This window comes from Mastigoproctus giganteus, chromosome 7 (genome assembly GCF_048544385.1).
Source record: "Mastigoproctus giganteus isolate SK-2022 chromosome 7, ASM4854438v1, whole genome shotgun sequence".
In the NCBI taxonomy this organism is placed as follows: Eukaryota; Metazoa; Arthropoda; class Arachnida; order Uropygi; family Thelyphonidae; genus Mastigoproctus; species Mastigoproctus giganteus.
In genome coordinates, this window is record NC_143581.1 from 225,545,442 (window position 1) to 225,568,604 (window position 23,163).

At 36.5% G+C, this 23,163-nt stretch overlaps 1 protein-coding gene across 1 annotated transcript in view; it reads left to right on the forward strand.

Annotated features, from left to right (window-relative positions):
- Positions 1-23,163, forward strand: part of LOC150083731 (uncharacterized) — a 179,705-nt gene that overhangs the window by 62,265 nt on the left and 94,277 nt on the right. Inside the window, exon 4 of the mRNA XM_090377448.1 lies at positions 12,307-12,402. Within this exon, the coding sequence (XP_090233574.1) occupies positions 12,307-12,402 (96 nt within the window). The remainder of the gene's footprint in view (positions 1-12,306; positions 12,403-23,163) is intronic.

The window sequence follows — 23,163 nt, forward strand, 5'->3', positions numbered from 1 at the left end:
GTCATTGCGGTACAAGTAAACACATGGGTTGTGTTAGGGTAGCTAAGAATAGAAACAGGTGCATGTATACTTGCGTTACACCAATGCTAGGAGTTTAGTAAATAAATTTGATGAATTTGAGGTATTGCGCAAAACATCAAAGGCAGATATTGTTGGGATATCAGAGACGTGGTGTCACACAGATATAAGGAATGCAGAACTAGAATTTGGGGAGTACAATGTGTATAGAAAGGATAGACAGGACAAGAGGGGAGGAGGGGTTATGCTATTAGTTAAAAAACACATAAAATCCAAGGAAGTGAAGCCAGTCGACATTGATGGACAGGGCAGTGTCGAGTCAGTTTGGTGTGACATAAGCATAGGTAAATCAAGATTGAGAGTAGGAGTGTGCTATAGGCCTAATGACTCTGATGAGTATAATAAGATACTGTACAGGGAAATAGAATGGGCCAGTAAATCAGAGAGTCTTATAATGGGGGATTTTAATTTCCCAGATATTGACTGGAATTTGTGGGTTGGTCACTCACACACTAGCAAGGCTTTTGTGGATTTATTGGATGATTGTTTTCTACACCAGCATGTTCGGGAGGCAACTAGAGGGAGTAATACTCTTGATCTGATTATCAGTAGTGATTCTTCAGGCATTAGGAATCTGCAGATAAAGGAACCACTGGGTGGCAGTGATCACAGTGTGCTGTAGTGGGATTTACTCAAGGAGGTAACTACCATCAGAGGTAAAGGGAAGGGTTTTTGCTTTCGTAAAGGCGACTATGATGGTCTGAGACAGTATTTAAATTCTATACAGTGGGACCAACTGATGATGTTACCAACAGCAAATTCAAAATGGGAAGCATTCAAGGAACTAATCTTGGAAGCTACCAGGCTTTACATACCAACCAAGAAATATTGTTCAAGGTTCAGGCCTAAATGGTTGTCAGATGAACTAATGAGACATACGGCAGAGAAGAAAAATGCATGGGATACATACAAATTAATGGGTGACATGGAAGCCTATAATAGATATAAGTTGGTCTGTAACCAAGTCACAAAGGAGATTAGGCAGGCAAAGGCAGATTATGAGAAATCCTTGGCAAAGGATGCAAAGAAAAACAGAAAAGAGTTCTTTACCTATTTAAACTCAAGAAGGAAAGGGATGAATCAGATTGGTCCACTGGATGTTGATGGTTCAACAGTTGAGGATCCAGCTCAGGTGGCTAACAATCTAAACGAGTATTTTGCATCTACATTCACACATGAGGAGTTATTCAGGAAGGGGAATGTCGTAGGTGAAGTAAACATTGGCAGTGAGCTAGATGATTTTCTAATAACTGAGAGGAAAGTACGGAGAAATTGTTGAGGATAAACATAAAAAAGGCACCCGGGGTGGATGGGATCTATCCAGTTATATTAAAGGAGGCAGCAAAGGAAGTAAGCAAACCCCTAGCCATAATTATGAGAGCTTCTTTGGACTCAGGGGAGGTACCCATGGACTGGAGATGTGCAAATGTAACCCCAATTCACAAAGGAGGATCAAAGGCTGACACAAGTAATTATAGACCTGTTAGTTTAACTTCGGTTCCAGGAAAATTAATGGAGGCACTGGTTAAAGAAGCACTGCAGGATCATCTGGACAAGAATTCAGTTATAGCTCAGACACAGCATGGTTTTGTTAAGGGCAGGTCTTGTCTAACCAATTTGATTGGATACTATGATGTAGTCACAAAAGAACTGGATGCAGTGAATAACTTTGATATTATATATTTGGATCTTAGAAAGGCTTTTGATACTGTTGCGCATGGAAGACTGCTGCACAAATTGGAGAAGTGTGGCATTGGAGGCAAATTGCTGCTATGGATAAAGGGATGGTTGAGTGGCAGAAGACAGAGAGTGGTAATCAATGGACACTGCTCAACGTGGACTAATGTTATTAGTGGAATTCCTCAGGGTTCAGTGTTGGGTCCATTGTTGTTTTCTGTATTTATAAATGATATTGATGATGGTGTATCAGGCTTAATGTCCAAGTTTGCAGACGATACCAAGGTTGGCAGGGTTGTTAAGGACACTACTGATACTATGCTGCTGCAACAGGATCTGGAAAGGTTGAGCAGATGGGCTGAGAGGTGGCAAATGAAGTTTAACATTGACAAATGTAAAGTACTACATATGGGAAACAGTAACCCCAGATCAACGTATCAACTCTGTGGTACTATGCTGACAGTGGTAGAGAATGAAAAGGACCTGGGGGTAATTGTGCAGGCAGATATGAAGTTCTCTGAGCAGTGCAGACGAGCTGCAAGAGTAGCTCATGGTGTCTTGTCAATGATATACAGGAATTTTTCTAGCAGGGACAGGGATGTGATTATTCCCTTGTGTAAGGCGTTGGTCAGGCCACACCTTGAGTACTGTATACAGGTCTGGAGGCCTCATTTCAAGAAGGATGTAGAGCTGCTGGAACGAGTACAGAGAAGGGCAACAAGATTAGTGAATGGAACAAAGGGTTGCTCTTACGAAGAAAGGCTTAAGTTTTGCAAATTACAGAGCCTGGAGACTAGGCATCGGCAAGGTGATCTGATAGAGGTGTATAAGGCTTTGAATGGCTTGAGCATGCTCAATGCCGATGGGATTCTTCCTCTTGCTCAGAATAATCACCTGAGAGGGCATAAATTCAAATTGAGGAAGGACGGATGTCGGATAGATGTGCGGAAATTTGCCTTTAGCCAGCGGGCAGTTGGTTTGTGGAATAGACTCCCATCGCTTGTTGTTGAAGTTGATAGCCGAAACAAATTTAAGGCTCAGCTGGACAGGTATTTCGAATGAACGGAGGGGTGAAATGGGAGTAGTGGTTGTTTTTTTTTTTTTTTTTTTTTTTTTGGCTGATGCTGAATAAGCTTGCTTTCTTGCATCATATGCCTCTACTAATGCTAATGCTAAAATTTTTGATTTGTTGTTTCAAATAAAATTAACCATTTTTTTTATGGTGGCTTATAATATGATAAATAATATGTATATTATCTATTTCTCTGACAATTGACTCACCTAGGACTACTTCCTGTAGGACTATAACATGTTTCTGGTGATTCATTCCTGTAGCCAGGTGTATGAGAATAGGCATTAATGTTGTAGTCAATCCCTTGGTACTGTTGTGTCACCTGATTTAATTCTCTCAGATTTAATATATAAATAAAATAAAATTAAATTAAATTAAAATTAATATTTAATAAATCTCCCTGATTTAATTCTCTCAGATATTAACTTCTCAGGCACTCCATCTCATTTATCAGAATGCTAAATTATTGTTTTATTACTTTACTCTTTGCATACTGTGGCACTTACTGTATCTTGCTAGAGGACTGCTTGAAGAAATTTTCTTCCAAGTCATGACCATGAGTTAGCATTCTAAGTCATGTTTCTAGAAGACATAAGAAATGTAGCTATTAAATAATGCAGCCACTACACACCAAGCACCACCTGTGAAACAAAGGCGGCACAGCGGTTGACCTTGAAATTTTCCTTAGTTGTGATAGTTGTGTGCCAAGTCACATTCCCATATTGTCATTTGTTTTGCAGTAACTCAGGTTTTATTTACCTTGTGTTTTTGCAGTTTGCTGGAAAAATAACAAACAAAAGAACTGAACAACGAATCAACCTCAAATTTTTAACAAAACCAAAGAAAACACAAACTGAAAGTTGAGTTATTATTTAAAGTTTACGGGGAAGATACTGTGTCAAGAGCTTGTATACTTGAATGGCATAAAGGTTTTTAGAAGGAAGAGAGAATGTGGAAGGTTATGAATGACCGGGCTGTCAGGTATCCATGATAGGGTAGTAGAAAATGAAAAAGATCGGGGAGTAATTGTGCAGTCAGATATGAAGTTCTCTGAGCAGTGCAGACAGGCTACCGGGACAACTCATGGAGTTTTGTCAATGATATACAGGAATTTTGCTAGCAGGGATAAGGAGGTGATTATCCCATTGTATAAGGCAATGGTTAGGACACATCTTGAATACTGCATACAGGTCTGGAGGGCTCATTTTAGGAATTTTAGGAAGGATGTAGAGCTGCTGAAACGAGTACAGAGAAGGGCAGTGAGGGGGGAAGGGTTCTCTTACCAAGGAAGTTCTGCAAATTGGCAAATTGCAGCATCTGGAAGTTAGGCACCTGTGAGATGATCTAATTGAGGTGTTTAATGCTTTGAATGGATTGAGCAAGCTCATTGCTGATGGGATTCTTCCTTGCGCTCAGACTACACACGAGAGGGCACTAATTCAAATTGAGGAAGGATGATTGCAGAATAGATGTGCGGAAGTTTGCTTTTAGCCAGTAGGTGGTTTATTGTCAGAACAAACTTCTATCTGTTGTTGTAGAAGTTGATAGTTTAAATTAATTCAAAGAAGAATTAGACAAACTATTGGAGAGAATGAATAAGTGAAATGGGAGGTGTGTATGTGTTTTTTTTTTTTTTTTTTTGACTGATGAATTTGCGAATGCTATGGACCAGGTAAGGACATTAATTAGAGATGATTTCCATTCAAACATTTTAATGGTTGCATCAGAACTCAATATGGACAAAGAAACAGACAAATTTTAACTGAAAATATAGGCATGAGAAAAGTGTGTCAACGTGGTGCCCAAATTTTTCAATGAAGATCAAAGAATGAGTAGACTCCAAGTTTGTGAAGAAGTTTTGAAAAAAAATGAAGAAGATCTACTTTCTGGGTACTGTAATTACTTGCAATAAACATTTGCTGTTCCAGCATGCCACAGAAACTTAAAGAAAGTCAGTGCAGTGGAAGACAAAACAGTTCCCAAGACTGAAAAAAACCAAGAATGTCAAAATCAAAATTGAAAACCATGCTTGTTGTTTTCTTTGATATTAAGGGAATTATTATGGCTGAATACATCCCACCAAATCAGACTGTCAATCAAACATACTACATTGATGTTCTGACATGAAAAAATTTGAATCAAGAGACCTGAATTGTGAAAGGATGGTTGGATGCAGCAGCACACAATGCACTCTCTGTTTGCCAGTTTCTGTCCAAAAAACAAATCCCTGTGTGAACATGGCCCCTTCTTGCCAGGAATTCGGCATTATTATGGCTGAACATGTCCCACCAATTCAGACTGTCAATCAGACATACTCCATTGAACTTCTAACAATGCTGCATGAAAAAATTTGAAGGAAGAGACCTGAATATCCTAGTACAATGCCCTAGTACACAATGCTCTTCCTCTTCACCAGTTTCTGATTAAAAAAAATAAATCCGTGTGTGTGAATGCATCACACTTGCCAGACCTAGACTTTTTTCTCTTCCCTAAACTGAAAAGAGAACTTTTTTTTCTCATCCCTAAACCTAAGAGAACCCATTTTCAGTCCATTGAAGACATTCAGAAAAAAACAACCAGTTTTAAAAGAACTTACAGAAGATGACTCCAGAATTTTTTCTATGCTTGGAAGAAATGTATGGAACATTGTGTGCAAGGCCAAGGCCAAGTTTTGAAGGAGATAACTTGTAAGGTACAAAATATTTCATTATATTATTTACATTTTAATTTTTTAATGCTGGGAAAAACAATAAAATATCTTTATTGTTATTTGTGTTTAAACTGCTAAATTAGAATAAGTCGATGTCTAAATGTTTTAATTTTTTTCTTTTTTAACTAAACCACTGCAGTTAATATAATTGTATTTATAAAAAAAAAAAAAAAAAAAAAAGTGTGGGATAAACCAGCTGTGTTAAATCGACCTGTGCAAATTTCGGTTTAAAAACTAAAATATTAAAAAAAAAAAAAATACTATTTCGGTAAAAAATATTTAATTTTATAATGTGTAGAGTTTTGGTGATCAAAAAAAAAGTAACACAAAACATTCATATGTGGCTGCATTATAAAATTCGAGATTTTGCATATCTAGAAATGCAGCAGTTTAAATGATCATTTATATTGTGATTTTTTTTTTTTTTTTTTTTTTAACTATCGAGACTTTGAATATGCTAATTTATGAGTTGAGCAAGACAGTATTACCTTAAAAATAATAATAATAATAATAAAAAGTATCAGTATATCTCAATAAGATATACTGATACCTGGCCACATTATAGATTTGGGAAAAGCACAATTGATGAGAAATATCTATCATGTCTCTACTGTGCTGCTGAGATAAAAGAGGAAATTGTTATCCAATAATGTGCTGAAGTGTGGGGGCAGACGGATAACTCAATGCCTTCATCTGAAAGTGGTTAAATATTTGGTGGACATTTACTGTTATATAGAAAGGAGTTCTAAAAGGAAAGACAGATTGAAACAGTTTCAATTAATGCATGTTAACTGTATTTGGGTGAATTTTTAACTAGATTGGTAGAATGGCAGCATCCTCTGACAAATCTCGTAATCAAAAATATCCTGCTTTCTGAAAGTCAAAAGTTGGCTACAATGCTCTTCTAAGGTACTTTTGTTCTCATTTTTATCTTTCCAATTTTATATCACACCGCACTGAATCAGTATTGCACTTGCAGTCCATGTTTATTGAGTGTTCTTTTTAACCAAAACATAAAATCTTCTTCCCCTCCCAGTCCTGTTGTGTCTATCCTTTTCTGTACACAATGTAATCACCATATTTAGATTTCACATCCCTTATATCAGGGTGATGCCATGTTTTTGATATTCCTGCATTTGAATATTAAATCCAATGTTATTTCAGCTGTAAGCACTATCCAAGTATTCCACAAAATGTTCCACCAAAATTAACACCTTTCTATGCTTCAATATTTTAAAAAAATGACATGCAAACCAAACATTTGCAAACTGGAGCAATAAAATTATTTCAGACTTACATGTTAGTTACGTGTTGGTGTTGCCCTCTTCAAAGTGTTCCCTCTTTAGAGTTTATGCATCAATCCTGGTGCTTCTCCCACTGTCTGAAGCATCTCTAGAACTCATGTTTCGTGATGCTGTCCAACACTTTCTGCAATTCAGCTTGAATCTCGATATTTTCAAATCTTCATTCTTTTATAATTGGATTTTAATATTGAATAACAGGAAGAAGTTACAGGGGACCAGGTTTGGAGAATAGGAAGAGTGTGGAACCATTGCCATTTTGTTCTTAGTTAAAAACACTAAACTGACAAAACCATGGGGACTGGCACATTGTTGTGACACAGAAGCAAGTCCTAAATATGCCATTTGTCTGGGTGTTTTCATTCTGACATCTTCCCTCAAAATGTCTTAGGACCCCATTGTAGAACTGGTTTGCAATTTGACCTGTGGAAGAAACCCCTGATGAACAATACCCTATTGTAGAAGAAAATAATCAGCATGCTCTTGACATTTTATCTGATCTACCTTGGGGTTTTTTTATTTTTTTTTTTGGAGATAGAAATGATGGACTTTTTCACTGGGAGGAGTGCTGCTTTGTTTTTGCATCCTAACCATAAACCCAGCTTTCATTCCCTGTTATGACCTTCGAAAGGAACTTTCTGGCCTACCTGGCCTGTGCTTTCTGTGTGCCTGCACAGGCCAGGCACACAGAAAGTTCACAGAAAGTTCAGGCCAGGCACACAGGCACACAGAAAGCCATTTCTGTTTCTCTTCATCACTTAGCAAATGGGGCACAAATTAAATCATCAGTAGTTTTTCCAAGTTTATGACAAACACCAATTGCTCAAAAGCAATTGGTGTTTAAGTGTGTTCCATATTGGTGTTTAATGCCAATATCCTTTTGGCATTAAACTCGCAATACTAACCCAAAGTGAACATGTTCAGCAGTACCTAATTACACTGCTATACTATATGTGGTTGGTGCTTCATGTGGCTAGTCTGAAAACTTATGGCTCACACCTCTTAAAAAGAACATGCGCTCAATATATCTATACAAAAACAAATTCTTTTGTTTATAGTCATGTTAGGAGTATAGTAAATAAATTTGATGAATTTGAAGTGCTGGTCAAGACGTCAAAGACGAATATTGTTGGGATATCAGAGAAGCGGCATCACACAGATATAAGGAATGCAAAATTGGAATTTGGGGAGTATAATTTGTACAGAAAGGATAGAAAGGAGGGTTATGCTGTTAGTTAAGAAACATAAAATCTAAGGCAGTGCATCCAGTCGACATTGGTAGACAGTGAGTCAGTTTGATGTGAATAAGCACCGGGAAAGCAAAAATGTGGGTAGGAGTGGGTTACAGGACTAATTACTCTGATGAGTACAATGAACAGCTATACAGAGAAATAGAGTAGGCCAGTAAATCAGAATGTCTTATAATGGGGGATTTTAACTTCCCAGTATTGATTGGAACTTGTGGATTGGTCACTCAAACACTAACAAAACTTATGTGTATTTACTGGATGATTGTATTGTACAGCAGCATGTTCAAGAGGCAACCAGAGGGAGTAATACTCTTGATCTGATTATCAGCAGCGATTATTCATGCATTAAGAATTTACAAGTAAAGGAACCACTGGTGGCAGTGATCACAATGTACTGATGTGGGATTTACTTAAAGATGTAACTACCATCAGGGGTAAAGGGGAAGGATTTTTGCTTTTGTAAAGTTGACTACAGTGGTCTCAGATATTTTCTAAATTCTATATAGTGGAAACTAATGATGATGTTACCAACGGTGAATTCTAAATGAGAAACATTCATGCAATTAATCTTGGCAGCTACTAGGCTTTTCATACCAACTATGAAATGCTGTTCAAGGTTTAGGCCTAAATGGATGTCAGATGAACTAATGAGACTCGTGGCAGAGAAGAAAAATACATGGGATGCATATAACTAATCAGGCGACACAGAAGCCTATGTTAGATATAAGCTAGTCTCTAATGAAGCCACAAAGAAGGTTAGGCAAGCAAAAGCAGATTACAAGAAAGCTTTGGCAAAGGATGCAAAGAAAAACAGCAAAGATTTCTTTACTTATATAAACTCTAGACCGAAAGGGATGAATCATATTGGACCACTTGATATCGATGGTTAATCTCTTGATGATCCTGCTCAGACAGCTGACAAATTGAATGAGTACTTTGCATCTACATTCACACGAGGAATTCTGTAAGGAAGTAGAAGACAGGAGCTTATTAAATGCTAACAGGGAGTTAAATGATTTTTTAATAACTGAGAGCAAAGTGGAGGAGAAATTGTTGTAGTTAAAATAAGAAAAGCACCTGGGTTGGATGTGATCTATCCAGTTATATTAAAGGAGGCGGCAAAGGAAGTAAGCAAACCCTTAGCCATAATTATGAGAGCATAATTATGCTCTCATTAGTGACTCAGGACTTGCACTCAGGGGAGGTCCCCACAGAATGGAGATATGCAAATGTACCTCCAGTTCACAAAGGGGAATCAAAGGGTGACATGAGTAATTACAGGCCTGTTAGTTTAACTTCTGTTCCGTGGAAAATAACGGAGTCGCTGGTTAAAGAAGATTGCAGGATCATCTAGACAAGACTGCAGTAAATAATACAGACCCAACATGGGTTTGTTAAGCCTCTCTGACCAATTAGATTGGATACTATGATGTGGTCGCAAAGGAACTGGATGCAAAAAAAATAATATTAATATCATATACTTGGATTTCAGGAAAGCTTTGATACTGTTGCACATGGAAGGCTATTATGCAAATTGGAGCAGTATGGCATTAAGGGCAAGTTACTACAGCGGCCTCCGTAGCCGAGTGGTCAGGAGCGGGAGTGCAGTAGCACACGCTCTTTGAGTAGACCGGGGTTCAAGCCCCTGACTGCTAAATACGGTCGATACACAGGATATACTGGAATTTTTCTAGCAGGGATAAGGAGGTGATTATCCCCTTGTATAAGGCAATGGTCAGGCCACACCTTGAGTACTGTATCAGGTCTGGAGGCCTAATTTTAGGAAGGATGTAGAGCTGTTGGAATGAGTACAGAGATGGGCAACAAGATTAGTGAATGGAACAAAGGGTTGCAGTAATTTATATTTGTCAATGTTAAACTTCAGTTGCCACCTCTCAGCCCACCTGCTCAACTTTTCTAGATCCTGTTGCAACAGCGTACTGTCATTAGTGTCGTTAACAACCCTGATAACCTTTGTATCATCTGCTCTTACGAAGAAAGGCTTGAGTTTTGCGAATTACAGTGTCTGGAGACTAGGCACCTGCGAGGTGATCTGATCGAATTCCATCAATGATGTGAATTCCATCAACCTTGTGAATCCCATCAATGCTGATGGGATTTTTCCTCTTGCTCAGAATAATCGCCTGAGAGGGTATAAATTCAAATTGAGGAAAGACGGTTGTAGGATAGATGTGCGGAATTTTGCCTTTAGCCAGCGGGTGTTTGATTGGTGGAACAAACTTCCATCTGTCGTATAAGGTGATAGCTTAAATAGATTCAAGGCAGAACTTGACAAACATTTGGAGCGAGTGGATGGGTGAAATAAGGTTTTTTTTTTTGGCTGATGCTATATAAGCTTGCTTTCTTGCATCATATGCCTTTGCTAATGCTAATCTTATGACAAAAATTTTTTGTATTGAAAGTGAAAGAACAAAATAATGTTAATATAAATCTGGTGTTCCACATTTCAAAGGGTGGAAAATACTGATTTAACCAATTCTTGAAATTCATCAGAGTTTATGTACTTTTTAATTTGAGAATATTTAACTGTAAAAAAATCTGTATGGTGCTATGTTTGTACAAAAATTGCACAGCATGCCTGCTCCTGTGTTTGCTTTCCCTAGTGTTTTTGGATTTGTCTAAATTTTTCCTGTTATGTGGCTTTGAGATTTAGTTTCAGATAGTTGGGAATATTTTTTTTTTTTTTTTTTTTTTTGTTGTTGAAAAAGAAGATTGTTTTTAATGATATTATTTGTTCTTATTATTCAACGTAATATTGAAATAAAGAAAATTTTAAAGTGCATTGTAAAATTTTAAACTTATTCCTTGCCTTGTTTTTGCTATATCAGGTTAACTATTCCAAAGTGCAGTATAAAACAATCTATAAAATTATTAATTTAACAAAAACCAACAAGAAAATGCTTGCCCTACAAGCTGACACAAGAATTTTAATTTTAATCTAACTTTTGAACTGCCTATATGATTAAAAATTAACATACCAAAAGTTTTCAGAATGATAAAAACTACTTATTTAAAATGAGAGATAAAAACTATTAAAATTAGCACAAACTAATTCACCTTGTTGGTGTTAAGAGAATGATAACCAGTAGATTGGAAATCAAAGACAGATAATACACCAAGCGGGATCAAATTTTTTGAATCAGCTGGATGAATGTTAATCCTTAATGAAAACTCTTGATTTGATTTTCATTAAGGATATGGTAGTATTAAGGTTACAACACTGATTTAACCAGTGTTATAACCTTAATAATACCAGGAATTAATGACAGGTAGTGACCAGAATGTCGTAAAATGGGTGGCTTTATAGGGTATATGTAACACACCCCATGCAGCTATCCTTTAGGTTAGTAGCATGAAAACTGTGTTCCACAGATATTAGGGTAGTCCATGAACAAGTACATGCATCTATGAGACAGGTCAGCTCTGCTCATTATGTGTGCCTTACATATTTCATAGCAAAAGATATGTTACCCTTCACCAATTTTGAGAGGTAAGTTGTTAGAGACCTTTTTCTCTAGCATTTAGAGAAACTGAGATGTAAATGGTTATGTATTGAGCAGACCATGTAGACAGACAGGTGGATAGAAATTAATTATTCTTTTTAAAGCTGTGTGTGTTGAATTAAGGAAGGGCAAATTTTTATGGTGGGTTAGAAATATTTTTGTTTGTTTTTTTTTTTTTTTTTTTTTTTTCATTATTGAAAATAATAAAACCAAATGATATGTTTGAGGATCCACTGTTAAAACTAGGAATAAAAAAAGGGTTAAGTGGCAAAAAGTTTGCTTGACTTACTGATTTAGGCTGTGAAAATGATTTTATTCTAAATAAATTAATACTAATTACATTTATAAATATGGAGTATTCTTATAGTGTAAAATATGGAATATTTTTAGAGTAACATTGATCAGGGGAAAAAGTAATGAGAAATGCCCACACTATAAATTTAAGAATTGGAGGAGAAAATTTATCAGTATCTAGCCTCCATAATCATATCACGAAATAGTCTGCATCTGATTATTTAATGGAATTCTCCATCACTTTTATCAAATATGTGTGTATTTCTGTATATATTAAATGGTTTTATCTTTTCCTGCATTATGAAATTATTTTGTCATCTTAATCTGATCTGTTGTTAACTCTTATTTTCAGTCCTAAACTAATTAAAAAAAAAAAATGAACCATGTATTGTTACTCTAGGTTTCATCATTGATTCCTGCACCAAATTCTCAAGGGAAGAAATTTGGTTTCAAACATCAGAATTTTTGGCCTCGTAGAGGAATGGGATCTAAAAAGGTTTGGAAAAAAATGTTAAAATTTATTTTATAAAAGTGGTATATATGGAATTTGAATATGATATAAAGTGAAAATTTTCATCAGACTGGCTTTGTGTGAGTTCAGCATGATTTTTGAATTAAATTGGTTGTTGAACAGCTCCAAATATTTCATTTAGTTGTATTATTCAACTTGAAAAAATTTATGTGGAATATTACAAGACAGTTTGGTGGGAAGAAATATTTTCATACACTAGATTGCACTGTGTGTACAGTAAGATCTCATTGCGTCTGAAGAAATCTAAGCTCACTCATTTCATTTAAATGAATTGTCACACCTTTTGGTACCAAAATACGTGAACTATACTTTAAACAAACTTCAGGTGATGCATGCCTTTAAATTGGTTTCCAGACTGTATACAGATACTCCCTGACTTACAATGACTTCCCTTCTGGTACTTCCATCATAAGTCGAAATGGTCATAAGCTGAATATAAATAACAATGGTAATATAGGGGTTTCCAAGGTTAATAAGAAAAGGGAAGTTAAAGTTACACAATTAAGGATATTAAAATTATTCATTGAGACAGACAGACAGACAGACAGACAGAGAGAGGTGCTAGACTTTTCAGCAGATGAGGGTGAAGGAACAGTGGAAGTCTTCTTGAAAAATTTGTGTAATGTTGACTGTGCACTTTGCTTTTTCTTTTCATTGTAGATCTCCCTGTAGCAAGCAAGGGCATCTTGAATAGTTTTGTACACATTTGAATATCTTTTAACATTTGGATCCATTTCTTCCAACATCTGCATTCCCTTATTAATTATGGCAAATGACTCTGCCATCTTTTTCTTTGAAAACTTTCTTGCAAGCTCTGGTGTTTCTTCTACATTTTCTCTCGCTTTTTCTTCTCTAATGTCTTGTAGTTCCAGCTCATCGTTGGTTAATTCATCTGTGTTTTCGACAAGCTGCTCCACATTATAATTATTTTCTTCCAAAATAAGCTTGTTTCATCCTCATTGAATATTTGCTCAGGCAAATATTCTCCCTCTTCAATGATACGATTAACTCTTCCTTAAAAGCATCAGCAGCTTCTGTATCGGCACTAGCTGCTTTCCCACTTACTTTCACATTATGCAAATTGTAACGTTTTCTAAACCTATTGAACCATCCATAACTCACAACAAATGTTTCTTTGTAGTCATCTCCTACATGTAACTTTAAAGTTTTGAAAAGGCTTCTTGCTTTAGCCTGAATAGCTAATAAGCTCAGGGGTACATGCTTCTGAGTTTGGTCCTCTATCCATGCAAATAATAACCTTTCCATCTCGTGAATAGGTTCAGTTCTGTTTTTTCATTATTATTGTTGAATTGATAGGCACTGACGCTTTTACTGCTTCATGAATTCTGTCTTTGTCCTTTATGATGGTGGATATAGTCGAGCAAGATAAGGTGATGTTGTGAGCCATTCCGTTACAGATTTACCTTTTTCGTGTTGTGTTATTATTTTCAGCTTCATCTCTAAGCTTATTGTCTTTCTCTTCTTGACAGGAGATGGTGAATCAATTCTGCTTTTGCTAGCCATATTAATTGAAGGGTAGTTTGGTTCCCAAAATAACAAAAAGATTGGGAATCACACAGTGATAATATCACGTTCACTAGCTTTGAAGAACAGAGAGAGACTCAGTGATACTGAGAGTAGCTAGACTTAATGACACCATACTAAACATGGGATGCCATAATTGTAGTAAATTGTCATCAGCAAGTGCAATTTATTGTTAGGACTCAAATTCTATTTTTTGTAATTTTTTTAATTTCTAATTTTTTTAAAATTTAATATTTCCAACTGTCTTAACTATGAATGGTCGTGAGTCGGAGTGTATCTGCATGCTACCTGGAATGAATTGAAACCAGTAAAAACAGAATGTGAACGTTCTGTAATGGCATTTTATTTTTAATAAAATCAGAATCTCATTAAACAGATTTCTTTGCCAGACAAGGCTATTTTCATCTCAGTAGCTATGTCAGTAAATAGAAAATGGCTTCATGAAAATGCTCTGCATGGTGTATACTTTTGATTAGCAATTTTTCATAATAGCATGCTGCCTAGTGACCAGCATTTGTAACTTCTTCATATTAACTTTATTTTGTCCTTCAAGGAAATGAATCTGTAATAAATGTTTTTTCTATAACATAAAGCACCCTGTTACACCATGAATGTGTTGGATATATTTCATGAATATTTTGGTGATTATTAATATTTAGTTGATATTTTTATTGGATGCAGTTGGCCATTTCTGCCTTATTCTTTATGGTCATTTTCATGTTATGTGGCTGTGCCTTACTTCTACAGTAATGGTTCCATAGGGATTTGGGGAGAATCACATAATGAAGTAGCTATGTGTGGTTCAAGAATTGAAAATAAATCCAAACTATAAGACTACTAATGAACAGACATTTGCTGTAATTGTAGAAATTTTTGCTACTTATCTGAGGAGGATAAAGTGTAAAGTGTATTTTTAAGTTTCAAATTTTTGTCCTAATTGATGCAATATAATATTAATTTAGGATAATACATGATGAGATTTTTTTTTTTTTTTTTCATTCATTTGGTTTGTATGCATTATATTTATATCTTCTGTATTTTTTCCCTGTGTTTTCCTGTATCTTTGGAAGGTACATCCTGTTTTTCTGCAAGTTTTCTGTTTGTAATTGTATGGCTGGAAGAAGCACTGCATTTCTTTAAAAAATATATTTTATTAAAGGAGCAAGGTTTTTTATTTCAGCACAGGACTTGAAATAGTAATGAAATGATAAATGACTACTACTGCATAGACAATTTTTTATATATACAGTAAACCCCCGCTATTCATGGTATCTGTATTCGCGGTTTCGCGTATTCGCAGTCGCTGATTTAATATAAAATGAAACCTAAAAATGTGAATTTTAAAGCACCGTGAACATTTCCCACAAAAAAAAAACACGGGCGTGGGTAAAATTATCTTTCCTGGTCAAAACAGCACTTAGTGGGTGGGTGGGGGGGAGAGGGGTGGCAAAATCGCGGGTGTGGATGTTTCTCGCTAATCCTTGTTCAGTATGTGTTATGCGCTTGTCATGGAAGGTTTCATCGTTTGCTTTTAATTTATATGCTTATAAATTGAATAAATTTATCAATTTATAAATTGATATGCTTACAAAAGTGATAAATCTACCATTTTGCAGTGTAAAACAGACTTTTTCGAATGTGTTAACGGAAGTAAAGTAAAGTAAAGTGCAGCCATTATCAACCCAATTCAGGATGGAAGCCTCCTCAACAATTCATGCTGAGGGAAATGGACCATAATCTGCCACGCTGGTCCAGTGCGGGTTGGCAGACCGACCGTATTCAGCAGTCAGGGGCTTGAACCCCGGTCTACTCAAAGAGCATGTGCTACTGCACTCCCGCTCCTGCCCACACGGCTACGGAGGCCGTTTACGGAAGAAAGTGACTTTATTGTGGACAAGTTCTTTCTAACCCATACAAAAATATGGCTACGAATAACAAGGGAAATGTGAAAAGATCAAAGAAGGTGATGACATTAGCGAATAAAATTGAGTTATTAGATAAAATTTCTAATGGTGAAAGTGTCTTCTCGGTGGCAAAACATTATAAAATCAGTGAGTCAACGGTACGATCAATCAAGAAATCGGAAGAAAAAATCCGCCGTAGTGTCCTTGAAAACACGCTAATTGTTTCAAACATTTGCTCTGTAACTCGTGATGTTAAATTAGAAAAAATGGAAAAGACTTTAAATCTGTGGATAGAAGACCGAACTCAAAATAAAATTCCGTTAAGTTCACTCATCATTCGTGAAAAAGCAAAACTTTATCAACACTTTAGCGAAACTGGTGATAGCACTGGCGGGATAAGTTTTTTTTGCTAGCAAAGGCACTGGTTTGAAAGATTTGTTTGAAATTTCTAATAAATATTATATTTAATTGTTTCTTAGTCATTTCAATGCCATATGCTTGCATTTCACTATGTACTGTCTATGTATATAGTCATATTATGAAGGTACATATAATACATACATAGACAAAATTTTAGACTAGTTTTTCTTATATATTTCATACTTTGGAACGGAACCCCTTTATTACTATGGGAGCCATAACTCAGTATTCGCGGAATTTCTCAGGAACGTAACCCCTGCAAATATCGGGGGTTTACTGTATGTATATATATATATATAAAAAAATTTTAAAAAAGGCGCTGGCAGAATAAATTAAAAAAAAAAAAAAAAAAACACTGATTTGTTGCTTTCGACAATGCAGCTCAGCACTCATGATTATAATCACAAGTTACATTTACTGCGTGTTTAAAAAGAATTTTCACTCCCCCCCCCACACACACATGCACGCACTGCTTGGCTGCTAGCTTAGATTTGACTTATTATTTGAAGCATTCACTTACTGGACTCTGAGGGGCGCCTCCGTAGCCAGGTGGGAAGGAGCAGCAGTGCGTAGCACATGCTTCTTGATTAGACTGGGGTTCGAGCCCGTCACCACCAAATACGGAGTATGCGGAAAGGTCAAGGAATGACCACCGCATATCCCGGAGCAATATGGCCTTGGTTGCTTAATGCTCCTAAAAACCAAATAACAAACTAACAAACTGGACTCTGATGAGATTTTAGTAAGAGTTGAAACTGCCTGTTGTAGTAGTGTCTTATATAGAGTTTTTAATGAATGATGGATTCATCTCTTTTGGTGATGTTATCAATTAATCTTGCAAATTGGTTTCTGGAATACCAGAACAGTCAAATCCAAGCTAGCATGCTACCAGAAATGAATTTTTTCTAGGAATTTGGAAGTTTCTAAAAATTTAAAAACTATGTATATAAATTATATGCTTTTAAATATTAATTTTTTCCTGTTTTGACTTTATAGTAAAAAATTTGATTATCGTCAAAAATAAAACCAAAATTTCGCAAAAAAAATTGGAAAAAATGTTGAAAAGTTAAAGAGGGGTCGGGATTTAAATCATAAGAACTCATACTTGTTATATATATTTTTTTTTTTTTCTTTGCAGTAATGTCCTCTACACTTTTATATATGAAAATGGGAAGCCTTCAAGGAATTAATTTTGGAAGCTACTAGGCTTTTCATACCAACTAAGAAATACTCTTCAAGATTTAGATCTAAATGGATGTCAGATGAACTAATGAGGCTCATGGCAAAGAAAAAAAATGCATGGGATGCATATAAATTATCAGGTCACACAGAAGCCTATGGCAATATAAGCTAGTCTGTAATAAAATCACAAAGGAAGTTAGGCAAGTGAAGGCTGGTTACGAGAAATCCTTGGCAAAGAATGCAAAGAAAAGCAACAAAGACTTGTTTTCTTATGTAAATTCTAGAAGGAAGGGGATGAATCAGATTTTTATGCAGATATCCCCCGAAATTTAAGAACAGTCCAGGAAAAACTGGAAAAATCCGGTTTTTCCTCCCAATTACAAAAGAACTATTATAAGTTCTTTAGTTTTAAATGAGAAATTATCAATATACTCAGGTCCACGTTGAATGCCGTTGGTTTCATCGTTTTAGGTTGTACGGTTTGCAAAAACGCCCTTTTCCGAGCAACCTCTAGAATTTGTTTAGTCAGTTCTCAGGGATGGTTGGAAATCGCTGATTTCGCCTTGGTCAGCTTGACGTTGGTGGTTCGACTGTCAATGATCCTGCTCAGATAGCTGACAAACTGAATGATTATTTTACATCTTCATTTACACATGAGGAATTCTGTAAGGAAGGGGAGGACAGAAGTTTACTAAACTCTAACAGAAAGCTAAATGATTTTGTAATAACAGAGAGCAAAGTGGAGGAGAAATAGATTCAATCTGCTCCAGGCACCTGGGGCAGATGGAATCTATCCAGTTATTTTAAAGGCAATATGAGAGATGGCACTATGTTAAAAAAAAAAATAAAAAAAAATACATTTTTTTTTTTTAACCAAATTGAAAATGCCAGTTGGAATGTCGTTACACAAATAAAGTTAGTTTTTAACTTTAATTTCTTGGTTTAAACACAATCTGAGATAATATATTGTGTTTGTAAGTTTTTTTTTGTGGTAACCCCAAATGTGAAAGGTTGTCGGAACATGCGGTACTTTATTACCTCAGATGGATTAAGAAGACAGAAAAACTGCTAGTTAGGGGGGATGTGGGTAATACTGACACGCGTTTATCTAATAATATTGGTCAATGTAACTCTTGCACATACCTTAAGAGTTCTTATCTGTTACCCCAACTGGACGTATTATCTAGATGTTCTGGGGGCAAAGACGTTTCACGTGAGCAGGTAGCTAATATCAGGGAAGAGAGCCTAAAAAACTTCAAGGGTTGTGTTAGGGTTGTTAAATATACAAGAACAGTAAATCTTAATTGTTTATACAGTAACGTTAGAAGTGTCGTCAATAAAATGAGCGAATTCGAACTGCTGGTTAAAACAAGTAACGCGGACATAATAGGGCTTACGGAGACGTGGTGCCACCCGGAAATTGGGGATGATGAGTTTCAGTACGGCTTGTATAATGTATTTAGGAAGGATAGAGTAGATAGAAGGGGTGGTGGGGTAATGCTTCTTATCAGAAGCAGCCTGAGTGCGACGATAGCTTTCCCAGATTCAGACATTTCACATGCTAGTATAGAGTCTGTATGGTGTGAGATAGTTGGAAACAAAGGTACAATGCGAATAGGCGTAATCTACAGACCAGGTGATTGTGAAGACTATGACAAAAGCCTCTACATGCAAATGGAATGGGCAAGTAAGCGTCAATGCCTTATTATGGGTGATTTCAATTTGCCTCTAATTGATTGGAGTAAATGGGAAGGAAACTCGACATGGGGAACAAAATTTTTAAATCAACTAGATGACTGTTATTTGTATCAACATGTCAGGGAAAGTACTAGAGAAAAGAATATCCTAGACCTCATCATCACACATGAATCAGATGACATAACAGGGCTGACAGTAGAGGAACCAGTAGCAGGAAGTGATCACGGAGTTCTACGGTGGATGATGACGAGAGAGGTAGCAGAAGTAAAAGGCAAAGGAATGGGTTTTAATTTCAGAAAAGGAAATTACGATGCCTTAAGGTACTACATGGCCTCTATTAACTGGGTAGATATCGCGCAGAGAATGAATACAATTGAACTGTGGTACGCTTTTAAAACATTAATCACAGATGCCTTGAATGCGTATATACCATTAAAAAAATACTCCACGAGAAGGGTTTCAAGTTGGATGAATAGTGAAGTTGCCACATTACTTGAGCAGAAAAAGGTGGCATGGAAATGTTACAGAGCAATAAAAAGTACTGAAGCCTATAACAGCTACAAGGTGATGTGTAATAGAGCCACAGAAAAGGTTCGACAGGCAAAGGCAGTTTATGAGAAATCACTAGCAAACAGAGCAAAGAGGGGGGATAAAGAATTCTTCACATATATAAATGCCAAGAAGAGCAGGACAAACCAGATCGGACCTTTACGTAAGGGAAAGGGGATAGTAATAAATACACCAGCTGCCGTTGCAGATGAACTCAACAGTTATTTTGCATCGATATTTACAAATGAAAAGCCTTTTGTGGCAATGGGAAATTGTGGGAGCGAAGTTAAAAAATATGTAATTAATGATATTGAAATTTCGCAAGATTATTTAATGAAAAAACTTTCAAGCCTACAGACTAGTAAGGCTCCTGGAGTTGATGGAATATACCCTATAATCTTGAGAGAGGCGGCAAGCGAGTGCATTGAACCACTGAGTCTGGTTATGCGAGCATCACTAGACTCTGGGGAGATTCCCTTGGATTGGAAAAGTGCCAATGTATCTCCCATACATAAGGGTGGCTCTAAAAGTGAAGTGGGAAATTATCGACCTGTCAGTCTGACTTCAGTAGTAGGGAAAATCATGGAGGCATTGATCAAGGGTGGAATTCAGGATCATTTGGATCGAATTGAAATTCTCAAGGATACCCAGCATGGTTTTGTAAAGGGAAAATCATGTTTAACAAATCTGGTTCGCTATTTCGAAAGGGTCACTCACGAGCTGGATTTAGGGAATAATTTCGACATTGTTTATTTAGATTTCAGCAAAGCTTTTGACTCAGTCCCACATGAGCGGTTGCTTTATAAGCTGGAACAGGTTGGAATCACTGGGAAAATCCTTAGATGGATAGAAGGATGGCTTCAGGGCAGGAGGCAGAGGGTTGTGATAAATGGCTATTCCTCAGATTGGGTTGATGTAAGAAGTGGGGTTCCCCAAGGATCAGTATTAGGACCACTGTTGTTTTTAATTTTCATAAACGACATTGATGAAGGGATAGAGGGCGTGATGTCTAAATTTGCAGATGATGTTAAAATTGGTAGAGTAGTTAATGATCACTGTCAAGCTGAGCTTCTTCAGAGAGACCTAGATAGACTTCAAGAATGGTCAGAAAAATGGCAGCTGTGCTTTAATCCAACAAAGTGTAAGGTATTACACCTGGGAAACAGTAATCCCAAAATAACTTATTCACTTGGTGGAGTTCAACTAAACCCAGTACTGGAGGAAAGGGACTTGGGTGTTACAATACGGTCAGACATGAAATTCTCTGAGCATTGTAAACAGGTTGCAAGGAAGGCCCATGGTGTCCTATCGATGATCTATCGAACTTTTGCAAGTAGAGATAGGGACATGATAATCCCATTATATAAGGCCTATGTTAGACCACACTTGGAATACTGTGTTCAAGTATGGAGACTGCACCTAAAGAAAGACATCGAGCTTCTTGAAAGGGTGCAAAGAAGGGTAACTCGCCTGGTGAGATCGGCAAAAGGGCGTCCTTATGAAGAAAGACTTCGAATATGTGGGTTGCAGAGTTTGGAAACTAGACACCTTAGAGGAGATTTGATTGAGGTGTTTAAGGCTCTGAGAGGCATCAGTAAAATGAATGAGGACAAAATTTTCAAGATTATAAATGATGCTAGAACTAGGGGACATAAATTCAAGTTACGCGGGGAAATGTTTAGATTGGACTGCAGGAAGTTTTATTTTAGCCAGCGAGTTATAAATTACTGGAATAAGTTGCCTTCATGGGTGGTAGAGGCCGACAGTTTGGGGAAATTCAAAGGTCATCTGGATAGTACTTTCGGGTAAGGGAAGCGCATAGGATGATAGGATTAATTTCCTTTTTATTTAATTTTTAATTTCATTTTATTATTTTTATTTATTTATTAATTATTATTATTTATTTATTTAATTTTTGTTTTTATCATTGTTTTGTTCGGATTTTTTTTTTTTTTTTTTTTTTTCTGGCTGGTGCAGCATAAGCCATAGGCTTTCTTGCACCATACGGCCGTTACTAATACTAATACTAATACTAAAACTTGTTGACGTAGAACTTGAATTTATATAGATTGTAATTTTCAGGAAATAGAAATACATAAGAAAGTTGCTTCAAAGGCTAGAAGCAGAAGGAATAAATTAAGAAAAGGACTAGGAAATGGAATTTACAATTGAAGTTTGAATTAGTATTAGTAATGGCCGCATGGTGCAAGAAAGCCTATGACTTATGCTGCACCAGCCAAAAAAATAAAATAAAATAAAACAATGATAAAAATAATAATAAATAAATAAATAATAATAATTAATAAAAGAAAAGGAAATTAAACCTATAATCCTATGCGCTTCCGTGACCCGAAGGTACTATCCAGATGACCTTTGAATTTCCCCAAACTGTCAGCCTCTACCACCCATGTAGGCAACTGATTCCAGTAATTTATAACTCACCAGCTAAAATAAAACTTCCTGCAGTCCAATCTAAACATTTCCCCCCGTAACTTGAATTTATGTCCCCTAGTTCTAGCATCATTTATAATCTTGAAAATTTCGCCCTCATTCATTTTACTTATGCTTCTCAGAGCCTTAAACACCTCAATCAAATCTCCTTTAAGGTGTTTAGTTTCCAAACTCTACAACCCACAAATTCGAAGTCTTTCTTCATAAGGACGCCCTTTTGCCGATCTCACCAGGTGAGTTACCCGTCTTTGCACCCTTTCAAGAAGCTCGATGTCTTTCTTTAGGTGCAGTCTCCATACTTGAACACAGTATTCCAAGTGTGGTCTAACAAAAGCCTTATATAATGGGATTATCACGTCCCCATCTCTACTTTGCAAAAGTTCGATAGATCATCAATAGGACACCATGGGCCTTCCTTGCAACCTGTGTACAATGCTCAGAGAATTTCATATCTGACTGTATCGTAACACCCAAGTCGCTTTCCTCCAGTACTGGGTTTAGTTGAACTCCACCAAGTGAATATGTTATTTTGGTATTACTGTTTCGCAGGTGTAATACCTTATACTTTGTCGGATTAAAGCATAGCTGCCATTTTTCTGACCATTCCTGAAGTCTATCTAGGTCTCTCTGAAGAAGCTCAGCTTGACAGTGATCATTAACTACTCTACCAATTTTAACATCATCTGCAAATTTAGACATCACGCCCTCTATCCCTTCATCGATGTCGTTTATGAAAATTAAAAACAACAGTGGTCCTAATACTGATCCTTGGGGAATCCCACTTCTTACATCAACCCAATCTGAGGAATAGCCATTTATCACAACCCTCTGCCTCCTGCCCTGAAGCCATCCTGCTATCCATCTAAGGATTTTCCCAGTGATTCCAACTGTTCCAGCTTATAAAGCAACCGCTCATGTGGGACTGAGTCAAAAGCTTTGCTGAAATCTAAATAAACAATGTTGAAATTATTCCCTA